The sequence below is a fragment of the Cnephaeus nilssonii genome (genome assembly GCF_951640355.1).
Source record: "Cnephaeus nilssonii genome assembly, chromosome: 16".
NCBI lineage: Eukaryota > Metazoa > Chordata > Mammalia > Chiroptera > Vespertilionidae > Cnephaeus > Cnephaeus nilssonii.
This window is the reverse complement of record NC_137087.1, coordinates 62328436-62346856: the sequence shown is the minus strand read 5'-3', so window position 1 is coordinate 62346856 and position 18421 is coordinate 62328436. Positions and strand designations below refer to the sequence as shown.

Below are 18421 nucleotides of genomic sequence, written 5' to 3'. Positions count from 1 at the left end.
CGCCGACACAGGAGAACAGGGGACACATCTGGGAAATTCACCCTGAACGGCAGCCTGGGGGGTGGGGGGGCAGATGGCCTCGGCTCTCCAGGAGTTCTGACCCAGACCTGAGAGAATCAGGAGGAACTGGACAAGGTCATGGTCAGGAGTCAATGGTCAAAGGATCAGGGGTCAAAGAATCAGGGGACAAACGGGGTAAATGCTCAAGGTTGAAGAGTCAAAGGTAAAAGGTCATTCTGTTAGGGGTTGGGGTCAAGGGTCAAAGATGGGGGTCATGGGTCAAAGGCTTAAAGGTAAAAAATGTCAAAGTCCAAGAGGCAACAGTCAAAGCTCATTGTTTGAGGGTCAGAGATCAGGGGTCATGATAGGGATTGGGATCAAGGGTCATGGGGTCAAGGGTCATAGGCTATGGGCCAAGGCTCAAAGTCAAGGATCTGGGGTCAAAAGTGAAAGGAGCAAGGGCCAAAGGGTCAAGAGTTAGGGATCAAGTGTTATAGTTTAGGGGTCAAGAGCCAGGTTTCAAGGTTAATGCCCAAGGGTGAAAGGTAAGGAGAAAGCAGAATTCAGAAAATGGAGAGACTCAGGAGAGAAGAAGTAGAATGCAGAAAAAAGAATCAGGAGAAAATGGAGAGAAGCAGAGAAGGCAGAAGAGAGAATCGTGGCAGAGGACAGGCTGTGTTGGGACAGATGTGGGGAGATTTGCTGATGGTTTGGAGAAAAGAAAGAATGAAGCCACGGCCAGTGTTCTTGGCCTGGTGGCTGCAGTGTGGACAGGCTCTGTGATCGCTACGGAAAGGAAATATTTTTAGGGCTTGGTAGTGCACAAGTGCAGAAACATACCTACACACGCAGTGTGCACACGCACCTGCACACATGCCTACACATACAGCAGGCATGCATACACCTGCATACACGCCTACACATACAGCAGACACACATGCACCTGCACACACGCCTACACATACAGCAGGCACACGTGCATGTGTATATAGGCCTACACATACAGCGGACACACGGGCACATGCGCCTACACATACAGTGAGCACACATACATGTGCACATGCCTACACATACAGCGGACACACTGGCACACATGCCTACACATACAGCGTGCACACTGGCACACATGCCTACACACACAGCGGGCACACTGGCACACATGCCTACACGTGCACGTGCACACGCCTACACATACAGCGGGCACAGGGCACACATGCCTACACATGCACGTGCACACGCCTACACATACAGCAGGCACGCTGGCACACATGCCTACACATGCACGTGCACACGCCTACACACACAGCGGGCACACACACTCATCCACCCGGTCTGCCCTCCCCTCGTACTGATCGCGCTCTAAGCAGAAGCTCACGGACGGCACCTCTGGCCCCGTCGTTCCGGATTTCTGTTCCGTCTGAGCCTGAGTCAGCAGTTCTCCTCGGCTCCCGGTTCTCACCGCCGGTTCTCACCGCCCGCTCACAAGTAGGGCAGGGGCGGGCGGTGGCCCGTGTCTCTGCCGATTAGCATGGGAGCCATTCTCTGCAGACCGCTGACGACCGGCTGCTGCTCCCGGAAGGACCTGGCGGTTTGGAGCTCCCAAGCCTGCTGTTTGCATTTCCATCTTGGAAGTGGGCCCCCCCCCCCCAACAGCCTCCGGGGCCCCTGGGGGACCCTCCAGCGCGCCAGGTGGGCGGGTCCTGCCTCTCCCAACCTGTTTCTCCAGAAGCCAGCCTCGCGGTCATGGTCGGTGTTGGCTCGGACGCTCACCTGTGTTGACACCTGAGTTTTCCTCGCGAGGCCCCGCCCTCCTCCTGCGCCGGAGCCTCGGAAACCAGCCGCCGGAGCTCCGGGGAGCCGGGGGGACACGCCGACAGGCAACGCTTAGCGCGTCACAGAGACGGGGCGTTCACGGTGCCTCTGGAACTTTCCGTTCTTCCTGGAAATGACTCCGCCAGAAGGAAGAGAAGTAGCACGGGCTCCGCTTTGGAGCCCGAACAAGCAGGGACCGGGCCCAGGCGAGTCCGTGGGCTTGCCCCGCCCCGTTTGGAATGAGGCGTGCCTTCATCCCTACGTGCGACCTTGAACTTGGCCTCAGGGTCCATGTGGCCTCTGTCTACCTCGGCCACTGTTTGTGTTTGCCCACGAGCTGCACCCCAGTCTGTAGCAGCAGCTGCAGAGGCACCTGGCTTATCCGGAGACCACGGTCACCCGAGAAAGGCCGCTCACAGCGGACGCGCTTCGCGAATCAGTATTTTGTGGTCCCAGCGGGGGACGTGTCTGGCTGGGACTTCACCTTAAAAAGGTTACAAAGAGGATTTGCTTTGTATTTAACAAAACGTAGACTAATGATGCCCATAGGCTAATGCTTCCAGTGAGCAGAGAATCCCGGCGTGTTTTCCTGCCAGATTCCAGGGTGCATTCACTTCACATTGGACTCTTCCGGCCCAGAGTCGCCTTTCCATAAACATGGGGCTCCAGGCGCTGACTTGGTGCGGGGGGGGGGGGGGGGCGGGGGGGGGGTGAGGGGGGGTGAGGGAGCCCTGCCCAGGTCCGCGAACGTTCCGCGTCTCCAGCTGCACCTCTGTGATCCGACCCACTTTCCTCGCCCATGAGCCGGGCTGATAGCGAAGGACACGCGTGGAGAGCATCGCTGCTCTGGCAACGGAGACGCCCCGCGGCCAGGGGCAGAGAGAGCCGCTCAGGTTGTTTTCTTGGGGTGCCCAGGGCTGCTCAGCACCCCCTTCCTGACCGGCTCTGGGCACCTGGACTCGGCGGGATTGAAGCCTCCGGGCACCTGGCTCCTCTCGGTGGCGGGGACGTGGCGCTTCGCTGACCTCTGGCGCGTCTGTCTGCAGCCGAGAGCAGAGCGGCGGATCCTGTGCGTGGGGCCGGCCCGGGGTGGGGCGTGGCTACTGCTGCATCGCTGGTGTTTCGGACGTGAGGGGTGCATTCCTGGTGTACTCGCGTTTCTGGGGTGTCTTGGGGGTGCCAGAAGGGTTGGCGGTGGACTTAGCCACCTTCAGGTCCTGCAATACGTGCCGTGGTCCAGAGGCCCCGCGGGGCGTGTGAGTGCGGGGTCTGGTCAGGGCGTGTGAGTTGCGGGGTCTGGTGGGGCCGTGTGAGTGCGGGGTCTGGTGGGGCCGTGTGAGTGCGGGGTCTGGTCGGGCCGTGTGAGTGCGGGGTCTGGTCGGGCCGTGTGAGTGCGGGGTCTGGTCGGGGCCGTGTGAGTGCGGGGTCTGGTCGGGCCGTGTGAGTGCGGGGTCTGGTGGGGCCGTGTGAGTGCGGGGTCTGGTCGGGGCCGTGTGAGTGCGGGGTCTGGTGGGGCCGTGTGAGTGCGGGGTCTGGTCGGGGCCGTGTGAGTGCGGGGTCTGGTCGGGGCCGTGTGAGTGCGGGGTCTGGTCGGGCCGTGTGAGTGCGGGGTCTGGTCGGGCCGTGTGAGTGCGGGGTCTGGTCGGGGCCGTGTGAGTGCGGGGTCTGGTGGGGCCGTGTGAGTGCGGGGTCTGGTGGGGCCGTGTGAGTGCGGGGTCTGGTGGGGCCGTGTGAGTGCGGGGTCTGGTGGGGCCGTGTGAGTGCGGGGTCTGGTGGGGCCGTGTGAGTGCGGGGTCTGGTGGGCCGTGTGAGTGCGGGGTCTGGTCGGGCCGTGTGAGTGCGGGGTCTGGTCGGGCCGTGTGAGTGCGGGGTCTGGTCGGGCCGTGTGAGTGCGGGGTCTGGTCGGGCCGTGTGAGTGCGGGGTCTGGTCGGGGCGTGTGAGTGCGGGGTCTGGTCGGGGCGTGTGAGTGCGGGGTCTGGTCGGGGCGTGTGAGTGCGGGGTCTGGTCGGGCCGTGTTAGAAGCGCCGGGCGTCACGGGCTCGTCTGGAAAGGAGTTCTGTGCCCCTGCCCCGCGGGGCAGCCAGGCGGCGTCCAGGGGTTGGGCTGGGACTGAAGGGGTAGGAGCGGCGGCCTCGAAGGCAGCGCCTCCTGGAGGAAGGTGTGGGGAATCGGGGGAGGCCGGGACGTCGGTGGCCCGGGCAGGCGCTCAGGTTTGGACACATGAGGCCGCGAGTGGCTGGGACGCTCACAGCTCGCAGTTTAATGCTTTTAGTGGCACCTGTGCTTCTGTTGTGCAAACCCAGGGTTTAGCCTCTGCGGAGTCATTTGGGGTGAAGGAGAGAGGAAGGAGGAGGCAGCAGTAAACAGGCTGGTGTGGGGTGCAGGGGGGCGTGGGGTATAGGGAACATGGGTGTGGGGTGGTCTCTGCCTTAGGAGCGTGACTGGGGGTAACCAGGGCCCAGGGGGCTGTTCTTGGGCGTTTCCTGGGTCTGAGTAGCTGTGGGCCTTTCCCCTTCTCGGTCTGTGTCTCTCGGTCGTGGTCAGCGTGAGCTGCTGTGACAGGAAGGGCGGACGCGGTGGCGTCAACAGGGACGTTTCGCTCTCACAGCCCCGCCATCCGGAGGCGCGAGGTCGGCCGGCCTGGCGGGAGGGGGAGCGCCTCGCAGGGCAGGGGCACATCATGTGCCCATTTCTTCTTATAAGACCTTCGTCTCATCATGAGGAGGCTCCTCATGACCTCGTCGGACGCTAGTCACCTCCCAAAGGCCCCACCCACAGCTGCCGCCCCGTCGGATTAGGGCTTCGACATATGCATTTTTAAATATATACTTTTACTGATTTCAGAGAGGAAGGGAGAGAAACATCCATGATGAGAGAGAACCATTGACTGGCTGCCTCCTGCACGCCCCCTACTGGGGATGGAGCCCGCAACCCGGGCAAGTGCCCTGACCTGGAATTGAACCCTGACCTCGTGGTCCATAGTTGGATGCTCAACCCCTGAGCCACGCCGGCCGGGCTCCGAGCCCTCTCCTATTGCAGCCACCGCCCGCCCGCCCGGGGTCAGAGCACGGGGCTGGTTCTGTGCTTTCGCAGGAAGAACGAGAGGCGAGCAGACGAGCTCTCGTTGTGGCTCCTCGCTTTCCCAGCGACAAGTCTGGCTGACGCTGCGCCCGGGTGCCCAGGGCAGGGGTCCCTTCCTCAAAACACAAGTCCGGGTGAGCTCGTGAAATGGCAGCTCCCGAGGAGGCCCTCTGGACTCCCGGCGGCTGTGGGCCCAGCGGCCCGTTTGCTGACAGAGAACCAGCCCCCGGGCCGAGGATGAGAGGGGAGCCACGGCAGGACCCTGCCCCCCATCCCCCCTCGACGCCGGCTCTGACGTGGGCGCGGCTTCCGGGGCGGGCGGTGCCGTCCAGAGCAGGTCCCAGGCCCCTGGCAGGCACCTGCCCTGCGGGACCCACGTGGTGGCCATTTTCACACAAATGCGAGAGCGAGCCTCAGGGATCCTGGAGGTGCCGCGGCACCGTGTCCTGTCCCGGGGAAGTCCGATTCCCTGGCTTTTGGTGGCGCCGACCTTAAACACGGCAGAGGCGAGGCGGCCACCAGGAAGCTCTGGACCAGTGGTCGGCAAACCGCGGCTCGCAAGCCACATGCGGCTCTTTGGCCCCTGGAGTGTGGCTCTTCCACAAAATACCACGGCCTGGGCGAGTCTATTTTGAAGAAGTGGCGTTAGAAGAAGTTTAAGTTTAAAAAATTTGGCTCTCAAAAGAAATTTCAATTGTTGTGCTGTTGACATTTGGCTCTGTGGACTAAGGAGTTTGCCGACCTCTGCTCTGGACCATCAGGAGCCGCTACCTCGGGGCCCGCCCAGGCATCCGCATCGCGGCATCGCGGCATCGCGGCATCGCGACTGCGTTTTTAAATGCTCGGAGCGCTTTTGTTTCCTTTTCCTTTCTTCTGGCCACAGCGGAGATGCGTCTGGGCGTCCGGCTGTGGGGGAGGAAGGCTGGGACGGCGGCCGTTTTCCGGGTCCCACCCGAGGGTCCGGGCAGCTTGGGCGTGAGGCGGGGTTTGGGCTCAGAGTGGAGCCGCGCTGGACCGAGGGCAGGAGGGGCCCTGGTTCCCAGGTGGGCGCCAGCCTCCTGACGCTGGACGGGAGGAAGTGCCTCCAGCCTCTGTGAGGCCCAGGAGCCCAGCGAGGGCTCTGAGCGGGAAGCCAGGGGTGGGGGCCTGGGACGTGGGCGGCGGGGCCTGGCTGCCCAGCTGGAGCACAGGGTGGGTGCTGGGGGCCCTGGATGGGTGCCGGGGGCCCTGGGGGGGTGCCGGGGGCCCTGGGGTGGGTGTCGGGGGCCCTGAGGTGGGTGCCGGGGGCCCTGGGGTGGGTGCCGGGGGCCCTGGGATGGGGTGCTGGGGGCCCTGGATGGGTGCCGGGGGCCCTGGGGTGGGTGTCGGGGGCCCTGGGGGGGTGTCGGGGGTCCTGGGGTGGGTGCCGGGGGCCCTGGGGCAGGTGTCATGTTCGCCCCTGCAGGCTCCACCTGGGTTTAGAATCAGAAATGGGCTGTTTGTTTTTTTGTTTTTATATATTTTTATTGATTTCAGAGCAGAAGGGAGAGGGAGAGGGAGGTAGAAACCTCAATAATGAGAGAGAATCATGGATCTGCTGCCTCCTGCACGCCCCTGGCTGGGGATGGAGCCCACAACCCAGGCCTGTGCCCTGATGGGGAATCGAACCCTGACCTCCTGGTTCATAGGTCGATGCTCAACCCCTGAGCCAGGCGGGCCTGTGTGGCCCGTCTCCACCAGCTGCCTCCCTCTGTGCACCTCCTCCTGCACCTCCTGGGCCCCTGGGCCGGCCGCCCCGTCTCCATGGAGAACTCACCTGGTGGCCCACGGCGGGGTGCAGACCTTGAAGCGGGTCCTGCGTCTCTCTCTCCCGGGCTTGCCCAGCCCCGGTCCACCTCCCAGCTGTGTGAGCCGCGGGGTCCTCGGAGGCCCGGCCTGGGTCCACTCTCTGGTTCCGGCCCAGGGCCTGGGTCCACTCTCTGGTTCTGGCCCAGGGCCTGGGTCCACTCTCTGGTTCCGGCCCAGGGCCTGGGTCCACTCTCTGGTTCCGGCCCAGGGCCTGGCCACCCCTAAGGAGGCAGCAGCGGCCGCCGCGGAGCCTGCAAACCTCTCCCCCCTCCCGGGGCGGCCTGTGTACCTGCGGGCCAGCCACCTCCACGCGGGCGGGAGAGTCCATTTCCTCCCCCGGAGGGACCGGCAGCCGGCGGAGCGTCCCCCAGCTCCGTGGTCAGCCCGGCACCACGCCCCCCGGCCCGGCCCCGCCGCAGCATTTGCATTTCAAAGCCCCGGCTGGGGAGGCGGGGGCGGCTGGGCGCGTAGGTGCCGAGGGAGGGTCCCGCCGCCCCCGCCCCTCCCCTCCCCGCCCCGTTTCCGGAGGAGGCGAGGCGCTTTGTGGGGATGCGGGAGTCGGGGCTGCCCGGGGCCGATGACATCACCGCGGCGCTCACAGGAGCCGGGCTGCTGGGGGGTTAGAGCGGATCCTCCCGGACCCCGCGGGCCGGGCCGCCCTCGCGCACTCACCGGGGCGCGCGCCCCCCGCCCTCCTGCGCGCACCTCCGCGGCGACCGCCCCCCGGGCCCCGGGGCGGCCCAGCCCAGCCCCGCCGCCGCCGCCCGGATGCCCGCGGCTGCTCCGCTCTGCAGTGCAGCCGCCCCGGCCGCCGGCCCGCCCGCCGCGGGCTCCCGGCTGCAGGACGCGCGCCCGGTGGCCGGCCCTGCTCGCGCCTAGCCAGCTCGCGGGGCGCAGCGACGATGGGAGGGTCGCAGTCCCTGCAGCCAGCCCCCGCCTGCGACCCGAGCCTGGAGGCTCCCGAGGCCATGTGAGTGCCCCCCCACCCCCCCCCCCCCGCCCGCCCAGGAGGGGCCCTGGGCTTTGTTCCCGGCCCCCCCCCCCCCTCCCCGATGCCCCTCGGCCTGGAGGGCCGGCCTGGGCGCTCAGTGCTGCTGCTGCACAGCCCGCCCCGGCACCTCCGCCGCCCACATCTAACTCTGCACCCGCCGTGGGGTTTCCTGGGGGGGGGGGGGGGGCTGTGGGAAGAACACGTGTGTGGCCCCGCTGCCCCTGTGAGCAGCCAGCGTAGGGGCATCCAGTCCGTGGCCGGCGGGTGGCGTGGGGCCTGGGGGACCTGCAGCCAGGCGGCCTGAGCCCCCGCCTCGTCCTGGGGTGGACACGGCAAGGCCAGTGCCCTCCTCAGAGCCAGCGCAGCCGGTCATTGGGCCTCGGGTCCGGAGTCCCAGCTTCTCCCCGAACCACAGAGCGACTGTGCCCTGGGTGGTGGTGGTGGGAATTGCCATTATTATCTACACCGTCTCCCGAACCTCCCCGGCCCGGCCTGCGGGGCGGGCGGATCCCGGCAGGCCAGGCTGGTGCACCCTGAGCCTCCAGGTCCCCCCCACCCCCCCCTCACCTGCACTCCCTCCCCCAAAAGGAGAGACGGTCCTGCCCCCCCTCCCCCCGCGGTGCCGAAGCGATGGTTCCTGAGAGCCCTGCTGGGTTGAGAGCCGGGCTGGGGGCAGGCTGCCCTGTGGGGCTGCCTCCCTGGTCCCTGGGCTGCAGTGGGGAGTGGGCGGTGACGTCATGCTGGGCTGGGCCAAGTGGGTTTGCAGCGACCTCCCTCAGGAGCAGGTGTGCGCGGTCATTTGTCTTCAACCTCGCACCTCGAGAGCATCATCTTACCGGGAGGCTGATCATGTTGGAGGGCTCGCTCTCTCTCTCTCTCTCTCTCTCTCTCTCTCTCTCTGTCTGTCTCTCTCTCTCTCTCTCCTTCAGTACCGTGAGCCTACGCATGCCCTGGATTCCCCCCACGTGTAGTGTATTGTCAGATGCATGGAAATGCGGACAGCCCGGGAGGGCTCAGCCTCGGAGAAAAGGGCCATTTCCGCCTGTTTCTTTAAAAGCCTCTGAACTGAAACCCGCTCACCAGGCCTGGCCAGTTCTCAGGGCTCAGGCCTGTCAAGGAGGGTGAGGGACTTGGGACAATAATGTGCTGCTAGGTGTGAGGACTCAGGCTTCTGAGCCCCCCATCCCCAGCCTCCGTGCCCCCTTTCCCGGGTGAGTGACTAAGTGACAGGGTGGTGAGGTCTGAGGGGCGGGGGGGGGGCTTCCGCTGGATCCAGGCCTTTGGGGAGACGGCCCCCTAGGCTCTGACCCGGGGATGAGGGTGGCTGGCTGCATTGTAACGGGAGCTGGAAGCTGCTTGGGGAAGGAAGCTGAGCGGGCCTTCGGCACCAGCCAGGCCCTCTCCCCGCGATCTGCGTGGGCTAAACATCGGCTCTACCGTAGGGCCCTTACCGCTCACAGAGCCCGCCTTCTCTGCCTGACCTGCTTCTGTGTTTTCTAAGTGAAAAGAGAGGAACTGCCTGGGGCTGCTGTCCTTCCTCGAAACCCCTCTTCTCTAAAACTCCGTCTCTGCTCTCATAACCGGGGCTGCGTTCTGTGTTTGAGTTGTAATTCCCGTTTGTTCCTGGGAGCATGTCCGGGTAGCATCCCCGTACCCTGCCGCCATTTTTAACCCTCCCGGGGCTGGCTCTCCTCCTGCGGATCTGCTCGGTTCCGGTCTGCGCAGAGAGCGCGCGCTTCGTGCACGGGAGTGAGACCGGGCGGCGTGGCGGGGCCTGTGGCCGGCAGGGAGCTTTCACGGGGAGGCGATGCTGTGGGCCGCGGGATGGAGACACACGTGCCGAGAGGCACCGTCGGTGGCGGCGGGAATCGGTTGCTCTCGTTCTCCGATGGTTCCCGGTGAGTGCCCGGTGGAGGAGGCCCAGGCCGTAGAGCAGGGGCGGGCAGCCTCCTCCCTGCCCGAGGCCAGGCGATCTTTCTCACACCCTTCCCGGGCCTGCAGCGTGGTCAGCTCGCAGAGGAGCCAGCTCTGTTTGGTCCCACACGTGACGGATCCACCCCTACCGCCTGGTGAGGCCGGACCACGGGATTCCGTGGGCCTGTATGGCCTGTGGGCTGGCCGTTCCCGCCGCCCCTGCCTTAGAGAGAAGCCAGCGGCGGGGACGGTGGAGAGGGTTGGTGACGCCTGCAGGGTTTTTTCTTGTTCATTCCAGGGTTTCTCTTCTACAGCTTTCAGGTTGGGGTACCTTTGGGGCAGCTGGGGTCGCCCCGGCTGAGGGCTCCACGCTGCACGGGGGGCAGTAGGACAAGGAGGGAGGGCGGTGGGGAGTCCGGTCCCTCCCCGTTCGGGAGGAGCAGCAGGAAGGCAGGCGATGGGCTGGGAGTGGGGGCAGGACCTCGGGGTTCAGGCACTGGCCAGGCCCTGCCCAGACCAGACGGGATTTCCAGGCGAGAGTTCGAGGAGCCCGGGGCGGGTGGAGACTCCCGTCCTGGTCCCGGCGAAACCTCTGGCCACTTCCCGCTGCTCGTGACCGTCTGGGGAGCAGGGAGCCGCCCTCCCCATCGCTCCCACATGGAGGCGGGCAGCGGGGAGAGGATCCACGTGGAAACGCTTCTCCGCGTGGGGGAGACGGAGACGGGAGGGGCAGGAAGTGCTGGGGACACTGTGGCCGCCTCCATCGATGGGAGCCGCTGGGTGCCTCCCTCCCCCGGCCCCGGGGCCCAGCGTCTGCTGGCGAAGCCGCGCTGCCACCTTGTCCTTCGTGTGGTCGGAGGCCCTCGTTCCAGGGGCGGCCTCCGCTTCCAGCACATTCTCCCCCCTCCAGGGGCAGCCGGGCGGCCATGGTCCCCTGAGAGCCCCAGGGGCTGTTCTGTATATTTTTAAAATACATTTTTACTGGCTTCTCAGAGGGAGAGAGAGAGAGGAACATCCGTGAGGAGAGAGAATCACGGATCGGCTGCCTCCTGCACGCCCCACACTGGGGATGGAGCCCGCAACCCGGGAATTGAACCCTGACCTCCTGGTTCATAGGTTGACGCTCAACCCCTGGGCCACGCCGGCCGGCCCGGACAGTGGCTTTACCCTGGGAGGGACAGGACAGGGATGTGGCCTTTCCGGAGACGAGGGAACGGGGTTGGGAGCACGTCCGGGAAGGTGGCTGAGTTTGGGCTGGGGTTTGAGAAGCAGGTGCGGGGAGGGAGGTCGGGATTGTGGCTGCGAGAGCGGCCAGGACCAGGGAGACGTCTCCGGCCCCCCCTCCCCCTCTCCCTGGGCGAGGGGTCCCGCCCATCTGTGGTCACGGACCAGAGAGCGGCGATTTGCTCCTTCCGTCCTCACGTGGCTCCCGACCCACGTTCGTCTGGGGCTGCGGAGAGAGGCTCCCGGGACGGTCTGCCCCCTGCCTCTCGGGTTCTCAGAGGTGAGGTGCCAGGTCTGCAGAGACGGAGGAGACGCTGGGCCGGAGAACCGCAGCCCTCGAGCCGCTCGGGGGCCAGAGGGGCCGTGGCTCCTGGCGGGAGCCTCCGTGAGGCCGCGTGGGGTCTTTTTCGAAGCCGGAGGGGCCCTGGCTGAGTCACTTGCCTCAGTGGCCGCGTTCCTCTTGTGGCGGCGACAGTTCCTCCGCGTCTGGGCGCAGCTTTATCTCTGGATGCTCTTGTTGGACAAATTCGTCGTTTTTCCTCCCCTAAAACGGAACGAGCTGAAGAGCCATCTGGGCAATGGAGCTGCCCGAGTCCCGGAGGGACCTCCCGGGCGGTTGTGGTCCGGGTTCGATAACAGAGACCAGGGCTTTCGTGGGCTTAAACAGCAGACATTCGTGTCTCATCGGTCTGGAGGCCGGGAGACCCAGTATCCGCGTGTCCTCGGTTCTGGTGTCGGGAGAGGGCCCCCTGGTCTAGGGATGAACCCCTTATGTCCTCACAGGTCAGAGAGGGGGAGGGGGAGAAAAGCTCAGCCCTTGGGTCTCTTCCCATAAGGGCACTAATCCCATGACGAGGGCCCCACCCTCATGACCTAATGACCTAATTATGTTGGGGGTTAGCGTTTCAACAGACACATTTTTGGGGGGACACAAGCATCAAGTTCCTAGCAGGCGCTTTTTCTTGGTCTCTCATTCCGAGATATGTCAGCCCCGCCCCTGGGGCCAGGTGCCCGTGTGCTGGGGTTCCCGGCCCTGCCCTGCCTTCTCTGTGGGACTTTCCTGCAGATTTTCTGTAAAGTCTGATGGCGAGAACATCCCCAGGCCCTCAGGTGACTACCATTGGTCAAGGGGTCATGCCATCCCTTTCTGTGGGGGCGCTGAGATGGGGCGCCTGCCGATTGTGGGGCAGGTAGCGAGGACCGGGGTGCTGACTGAGTGACTGTGGACAGTGTGACATCCAGGTCCTTGGATTCTGGGCTGGTCTCTCCCCATTGACCCTTCTGCCCCCATCCCCACGTTGCTTTCTGTCTGGGGCCTATTTCTGTGGCAGTAGTTTTGGTTGCCTAGGAACCACATTAGCCTGAAATCTGATTGGCTGTTCTTGGCAGATGGATTGGCAGGGTACCGGGCGGGCAAGCAAAAACTGTTGAACAATCCCATCCTCTCCCCTAAGAGGAGTGATGAAGACTCGGGCCTTGTAAACAATTGTGCTGTGAAAACTGATTGTTCGTGGACTGATGCTTCCGTGTCGGGCCCGACGGGGGTCTGGGTGCCTGCGTCGCCATGAAGGGCCACGTTAGTCAGAACTGCTTTCCCACGTCCATCCGCACGGAAAGCGGTAGCTCGATGGCACTGGCTCTGCTTCTGTTTACAAGTTCACGTTAGCGGTTGTTTCTGGAGAGCAGGCATGTTGTTTGTATCAGAAGATTGGAAATAGATCGAAGCACTGCGGGGTCAGCGCTGAGTGTGAAGCTCTGCCTCTGACCCTACGAAGCAGACTCAGGTTTTCCCATCATAGAAACATTGTATCCACCAATCATATGTCATAGAAACATTGTATCCACCAATCATATGTCATAGAAACATTGTATCCACCAATCCTATGTCATAGGAACATTGTATCCACCAATCCTGTCATAGAAACATTGTATCCACCAGTCCTATGTCATAGAAACATTGTACCCACCAGTCCTATGTCATAGAAACATTGTACACACCAATCCTATGTCATAGAAACATTGTATCCACCAATCCTATGTCATAGAAACATTGTATCCACCAAGCCTATGTCATAGAAACATTGTACCCACCAGTCCTATGTCATAGAAACATTGTACACACCAATCCTATGTCATAGAAACATTGTATCCACCAGTCCTATGTCATAGAAACATTGTACCCACCAGTCCTATGTCATAGAAACATTGTACACACCAATCCTATGTCATAGAAACATTGTATCCACCAATCCTATGCCATAGAAACATTGTATCCACCAAGCCTATGTCATAGAAACATTGTATCCACCAATCCCACAGCATAGAAACATTGTACCCATCAATCCTGCGCCATAGAAACATTGTATCCATCAAGCCTACATTATAGAAAATTTTAGCCACCAATCCTATGTTATAGGGGCATTGTATCCACCAATATTATCAAAACATTGTACCATCAATCCTATCTACACATAAAGGGCTAATATGCATATTGTCCCCACGGGAGTTCAACCAGGAGACTGGGAGTTCTATCCCTTGCTATGACGTGCACAGACCACCAGGGCATGGCGTGGAATGAAGGAAGGCCCCGGTTGACAGCTGGGGAAGGGAGGCCCCGATCGGCCCTGATGGCTGGCCAGGCCTAGAGACCCTACCCGTGCACGAATTTCATGCACCGGGCCTCTAGTGTTATATAAATACCAGAGACCCGATGCATGAAATTCATGCAAGAGTAGGCCTTCCTTCCCCCAGCTGCCGGCACCGGCTTCCCTCCTACACCTGGGACCCAGGCTTCCCTCCAGCCCCTGGCAGGCACCCAGGACCCGGGCTTCCCTCGCAGCCCCGGTTCGTCTGGAAAGTCGTCCGGAAGGACGTCCGGTCTGAGGTGTGGTCTAATTAGCATATTACACTTTTATTGTTATAGGTCATTATGGATGATTATAGATTGCATCCACCAATCCTACGAAGCTGGCACTTCTACCCCCATTTCATAGATGGAAACGGAGGTCTCTGGTGCCTTAAACCCAGGGGTCAGTGAGCTTTCTCTGTAAAGGGCCAGGTAGTAGGCATTTAGACTTCGGAGGCCGTGTGGTCTTGTTTGCAACAACTTCATTCTGCCGTCAGCGGCAAAAGCAGCCACAGACCGTCCGACCCGGTGAGACTGGTCTGCAGGAGCAGGAGGCGGGCTGTAGTTTGCTGAGCCCCGGTCAGCGCTGGTCGGTGCGGCCACGTCCCCTTCCCTCAGGACCCGTGGCTGTCTCCCGTACCGCGTCCTCGTCTGTGGCCGACCACGTGGCTGTCTCCCGTGCAGCGTCCTCCGTCTGTGGCCGACCACGTGGCTGTCTCCCGTGCAGCGTCCTCGTCTGTGGCTGGGCCGCCTTCTGTGTTTCTCTGCTCTTTGCTGTGAGACGCCGCGTCGCGTGGCGCTCGTGGATGAAGGCTGTGAGGTGTCCTGTTTCACATCCTGCTTGCATCCATCCCATCATCTGAGCGCTTCATCAGCTGCTCACCCCCATCTCCTCTCGGGTTTCTAACGGAGCTCGCACCAGTCGGCTGCTCTGCTCTCTGCTCTCTTTAGACGCCTGTTTTCTCCCAAACCTCTGCTCTCAGCTCCCGCCACTCTCCTCCTGCCTGTTTCTCCTCCTGCCTGCTTCTCCCCCCCAGGAAGCTGCTCCTCGCTGGGTAGATCAGGCCTCTGAGGGCACTTCAGGAGCTAATGAGGAGGCCGGTGGGGCTGAGCAGCAAATGACCTTTGTTCCTGCATTCTTAGCCCTCCCAGGAGAGCCGCTCTGGGCAGCTGGCCTGGGCACCTGGCGGGCGGCACCTGGCGGGCTGGTGCGTCTTCTGCACACTCCTGGGGGCTGTGGGGGGTGAGCTGGGGGTGCTGGTTTCCCCCGGGCTTTGTCCCTGCCATTCGCCTCACTGAGAACAGCGTGACCCGCTGGGTCTGCTTTCTCCTTCCGCTGCCTTCTCCTTAAATGGAAGCAGCAGCCGCTCCTGGCGCTGGGCTGGGCCGCCGGGCCCCACAGAGGCAGGTCCCAGGGGCTCTGAAGGCTTCGGGGGCTGACGGCTCAGGCCAAGAGCCGGGCCACATTCAGAGCCTGAGACTCTCCCCGCCGGACCCACCGGGACCTGGGATGCCACGGGGGGCTCTGTCTTAACAGAAAGTTACCTTAAGCCCCCGCACGCGCTGTCCGATCTCACTCAGGCCTTCCCTGCGGCAGCGTCACTCCGCGTGAGTCAGGGCGTCCTGGCGTCTTCGCGCTTTAACTTTCAATTTGCTGAGAAGTGTCTTTTTAGCTGGACTAGGGCATTAGGGGAGCTAAACCCAAAGGCTTCCTCCCAGGGCCGGGGCATAGCTCAGACTGGGGTCCCCTCCCCCAGGAAAGGGGGGACAGGTCACTCAAGGGTCTTGGTCAGGCCCTCCCTGGAGTGGGGGGCAGGGGGGGGGGTCACGGTGAAGCTGCCAGCCTGCTTGCAGCCGCCCCAGGGGGGTGAGCTCTCTGCCGCTCCCACAGGCACCAGGGTCAGGGGTACCCCGTCTGGTCTCTGCAGCTCAGAGCAGTCCGGCCCCAGGGGCCCCAGGAGCTGAGCCCTCGCGGCCTGGGGCAGCTGCTCGCTGTCTGTTGTTCTGCACGGAAGGGGCTGGAAGGACAGGGGCGGTCCGGCAGCATTTTCCCTCCAGGAGGAGGCAGGGGCGGCCGCTGCCTCAGGAAAACACCTGCACCCACGGGGTCCTGGGTCCCCCAGCCCAGCCTCCTCGCGAAGAGGTCCTGGGCCGGGAGAGCAGACGGCCCTGAGGACACTCTCGGGGGGCAGGGCTGCTGGGCATGGGCTCCCCCTCAGCATCGGTCTCCAAGGGCCCCGCTCTGGGGGAGGACGAGGCGGGATCCACAAAGGGTGTGCGAGGCCACTGGGGTGTGTGGGGGGAGGGAGGGGTGACGAGGGTCCCTAACCCTAGCCCTGTGTCCTCCCAGCCTGACCGTGTCTCTTCTCAGAATGGTTTTCCCGGTGGCCCTCGCCAGGCACCTCTGTTTCCAGTGAAAAAACCCACAGATTCAAACTGACTTAGAGGAGGGAGCCCTGGCCGGTGTGGCTCAGTGGATAGAGCGTCGGCCTGCGGACTGAAGGGTCCCAGGTTTGATTCCCGGTCAGGGCACAGGCCCGGGTTGTGGGCTCGATCCCCAGTAGGGGGCGTGCAGGAGGCAGCCGATCCATGATTCTCATCATGGATGTTTCTCTCCCTCTCCCTTCCCCTCTGACATCAATAAAAATCTATTTTGATAAAATAAAGCCCACGTCAGGTGTGGGTGTATTCCTTAGACACTGACTTCTCCGTGTGCCTCAGCGGGATATTTACATGGAGTGAAATGTCGCAAAAAGATGGCCGTGTCCCGGGTGATGGTATCTGATGCCGTGAGAACCGTCACATCCTTCCCTGATTGCTGTTGTGAGTAGAAATCTGCTAGGCTGTAAAGGACCGATTTAAAGGCAAAATCATAAATGATGAATTACAGAGTCAAAGCGCGGGCGCTTTAATTATTGACGGAGCGGGACTCGGATGAGCGGCGCAGCCTCCAAAGGCGCCTTTCGCACAGTGACTAGCGGGGGAGGGGAGACACTGAGAAGCCAGGGGCTGTGGCACACAGATGTGCACATAGGCACACACGTATGCACGCATGTGTATACACATGTGCACGCACGTGCACAGAGAGGAGAGGGAGCAAATACTCAGATTCAGAGACACGGAGACAGACAGACAGACAGACACCCGGGTGAGGACACAGCGGATCCCGTGGCCCCGGAAGAGCCCGGTCCAGGCCTCCGCTGACTTCGGCCTCCCCGGGCCTCTGAGGGTCCCGCTGGTCAGATCGTCCGGACGGCTCAGCGGTTGTCGCTGACGGACTCCGTGGGAGCGTGCTGTCAGCTTGTCGTGTGCACGGCGCTCCTCCTCTCTGCGCGGGGTGTCGCGTGCGATTCGTTTGGGAAAAGAGCGCCGTGGCTGACAGTGGTGGGAGCCTCTAGGGCAGTGAGAGGCCGGGTTCCAGGGGCAGAGGCTGGGGGGGGGGGGTGAGCCCTGCTCCCGGGGGTCCCTAGCCAGACAGACGGCCTCGGGCGAAGCCGTGTGCCCGGGGCCAGGCCCTGTCACCGGTACCATGGCCTAACCCGGTGTTGGGTAGTAACAGACAGGAACACGGTCGTTATCCTCACGCTCGTCCTGCTGGCGTGGAGCCACCCCGTTCCGTGTCTGGCCGCGAAGGGCGGTCTCTTCACGCTGTTTTACGGATATTGACACGAATGTCCCGTTGTGTTTGGTGTTTACTCACACAGAGAACGGCGTGCGGCGTGCGCGTGTTCTGGTAAACGTGTCTTCCTGTCGTTTAGAGACGGGGTAGCAGACGGTCGGGCGCATTTCTCTGTCGGCTGCATCTTCACGGCAAGTTCAGTGAATTTCCCTCTTCCCTTTTGAACGGGCGTGGGGCGGACAGGATCGCCCCTCGTGCTGTAGTTTCTGTTAGGAAATCCACCCAGGAGCCGCGGGGAGCCGCCTGGATGCCGGCGGTGAGAGGCTCTTCCTTGTTCGATGCCGGCTGTGGGGCGGACTGCAGCCGCCCGGCTCCTGGGAGTTGGGAGCCCGGGACATGGGAGGGGAAGGAGGTAATGAAACAGCCCCCCCCCCCCCCCCCCCCGTCTCCTCTAATTAACTGGCTGGTGGGAGAGGGTTGGAAATATGCACCAGGCAGGCGGCTCGAGGGAATGCCGGGCCTTGGGCCGAGGTGGCCCTTGGGGTTTTGATGGAGAATCACTAGTTCCTGGTGAACAGGCAGGAACCTCAGAGGGGCTGGGTGCGCCCTCCTCCGCAGGCCCTGCCTCCCGTGCCTGGCGGTGAATGGCGGTCCCTGGAGCAGGTGTGCGGCTGGGAGACCTCATTGGAATTCCGCAGCTCGAACCCGAGCTCATCCCCCCCCCCCCCCCCCCCGCCGCAGCCTGCAGGGAAGAGCAAAGCCCTTTGTGCTCTCCATCACACAGGGCGGGGGTGGGGGAGGCAGACGCACGGGTCTCCCTGGGGGTCTCTGCCGGATGCCCGAGAAGCCCCGCATCCTCAGCTGACTTTTGTGGCGTCTCAAAGAGGTTTAGGTCCCTGAGATCCCGGCCGGGGAATTAGGGGACTTGCGGGGGGGGGGGGGGGGGGTGCGTGGTGATCCTCGGTGAGATGCTCGGTGAGATGTGTCCGACCTCCTGGAGGCGGTGGCCCCGTGGGGCGGGCCCGATGGCTGAGGGCGGCGGTGGGTGGCGGTGGCTGTGGGCGGTGGCGGCGGCCAGCAGCAGGGACTCCTGTCGGCTGGTCCTTCAAGGAGGCGGGTCAGCTCCGTCATTTCTCCGCTGATGCGTGCGGTGCGGGCCGGGGCGACCCGGGGCCACGAGGCGGTCGCACGCTCGCTCCTCCCGGCTCCGCCCTGTGACCTCCCGTGTGTCATCCCGGGAATCGGACGCCGCGCACGCCACGCGGGCGCCTGGCCCTGTGCTGTCGGAGCGGATTCACTGCCCCCCCCCCCAGCCTCGTCCGTCTG

The 18421-nt window shown here is 63.2% G+C and overlaps 1 protein-coding gene across 5 annotated transcripts in view; it reads left to right on the top strand.

Moving 5' to 3' along the window:
- Positions 1 to 18421, top strand: part of TACC2 (transforming acidic coiled-coil containing protein 2) — an 82704-nt gene that overhangs the window by 34806 nt on the left and 29477 nt on the right. The window contains exon 1 of one of the 5 annotated variants that reach the window (XM_079793820.1): positions 7511 to 7691. The exons of 1 other annotated variant lie outside the window; for it this stretch is intronic. In XM_079793820.1, coding sequence (XP_079649946.1) covers positions 7624 to 7691 — 68 coding nt within the window. In that variant the 5' untranslated portion in view covers positions 7511 to 7623. Of the gene's footprint in view, positions 1 to 7510; positions 7692 to 18421 lie in introns of those variants that run through there. 3 more of the 5 variants (XM_079793818.1, XM_079793817.1, XM_079793819.1) reach the window with 3 other exon arrangements.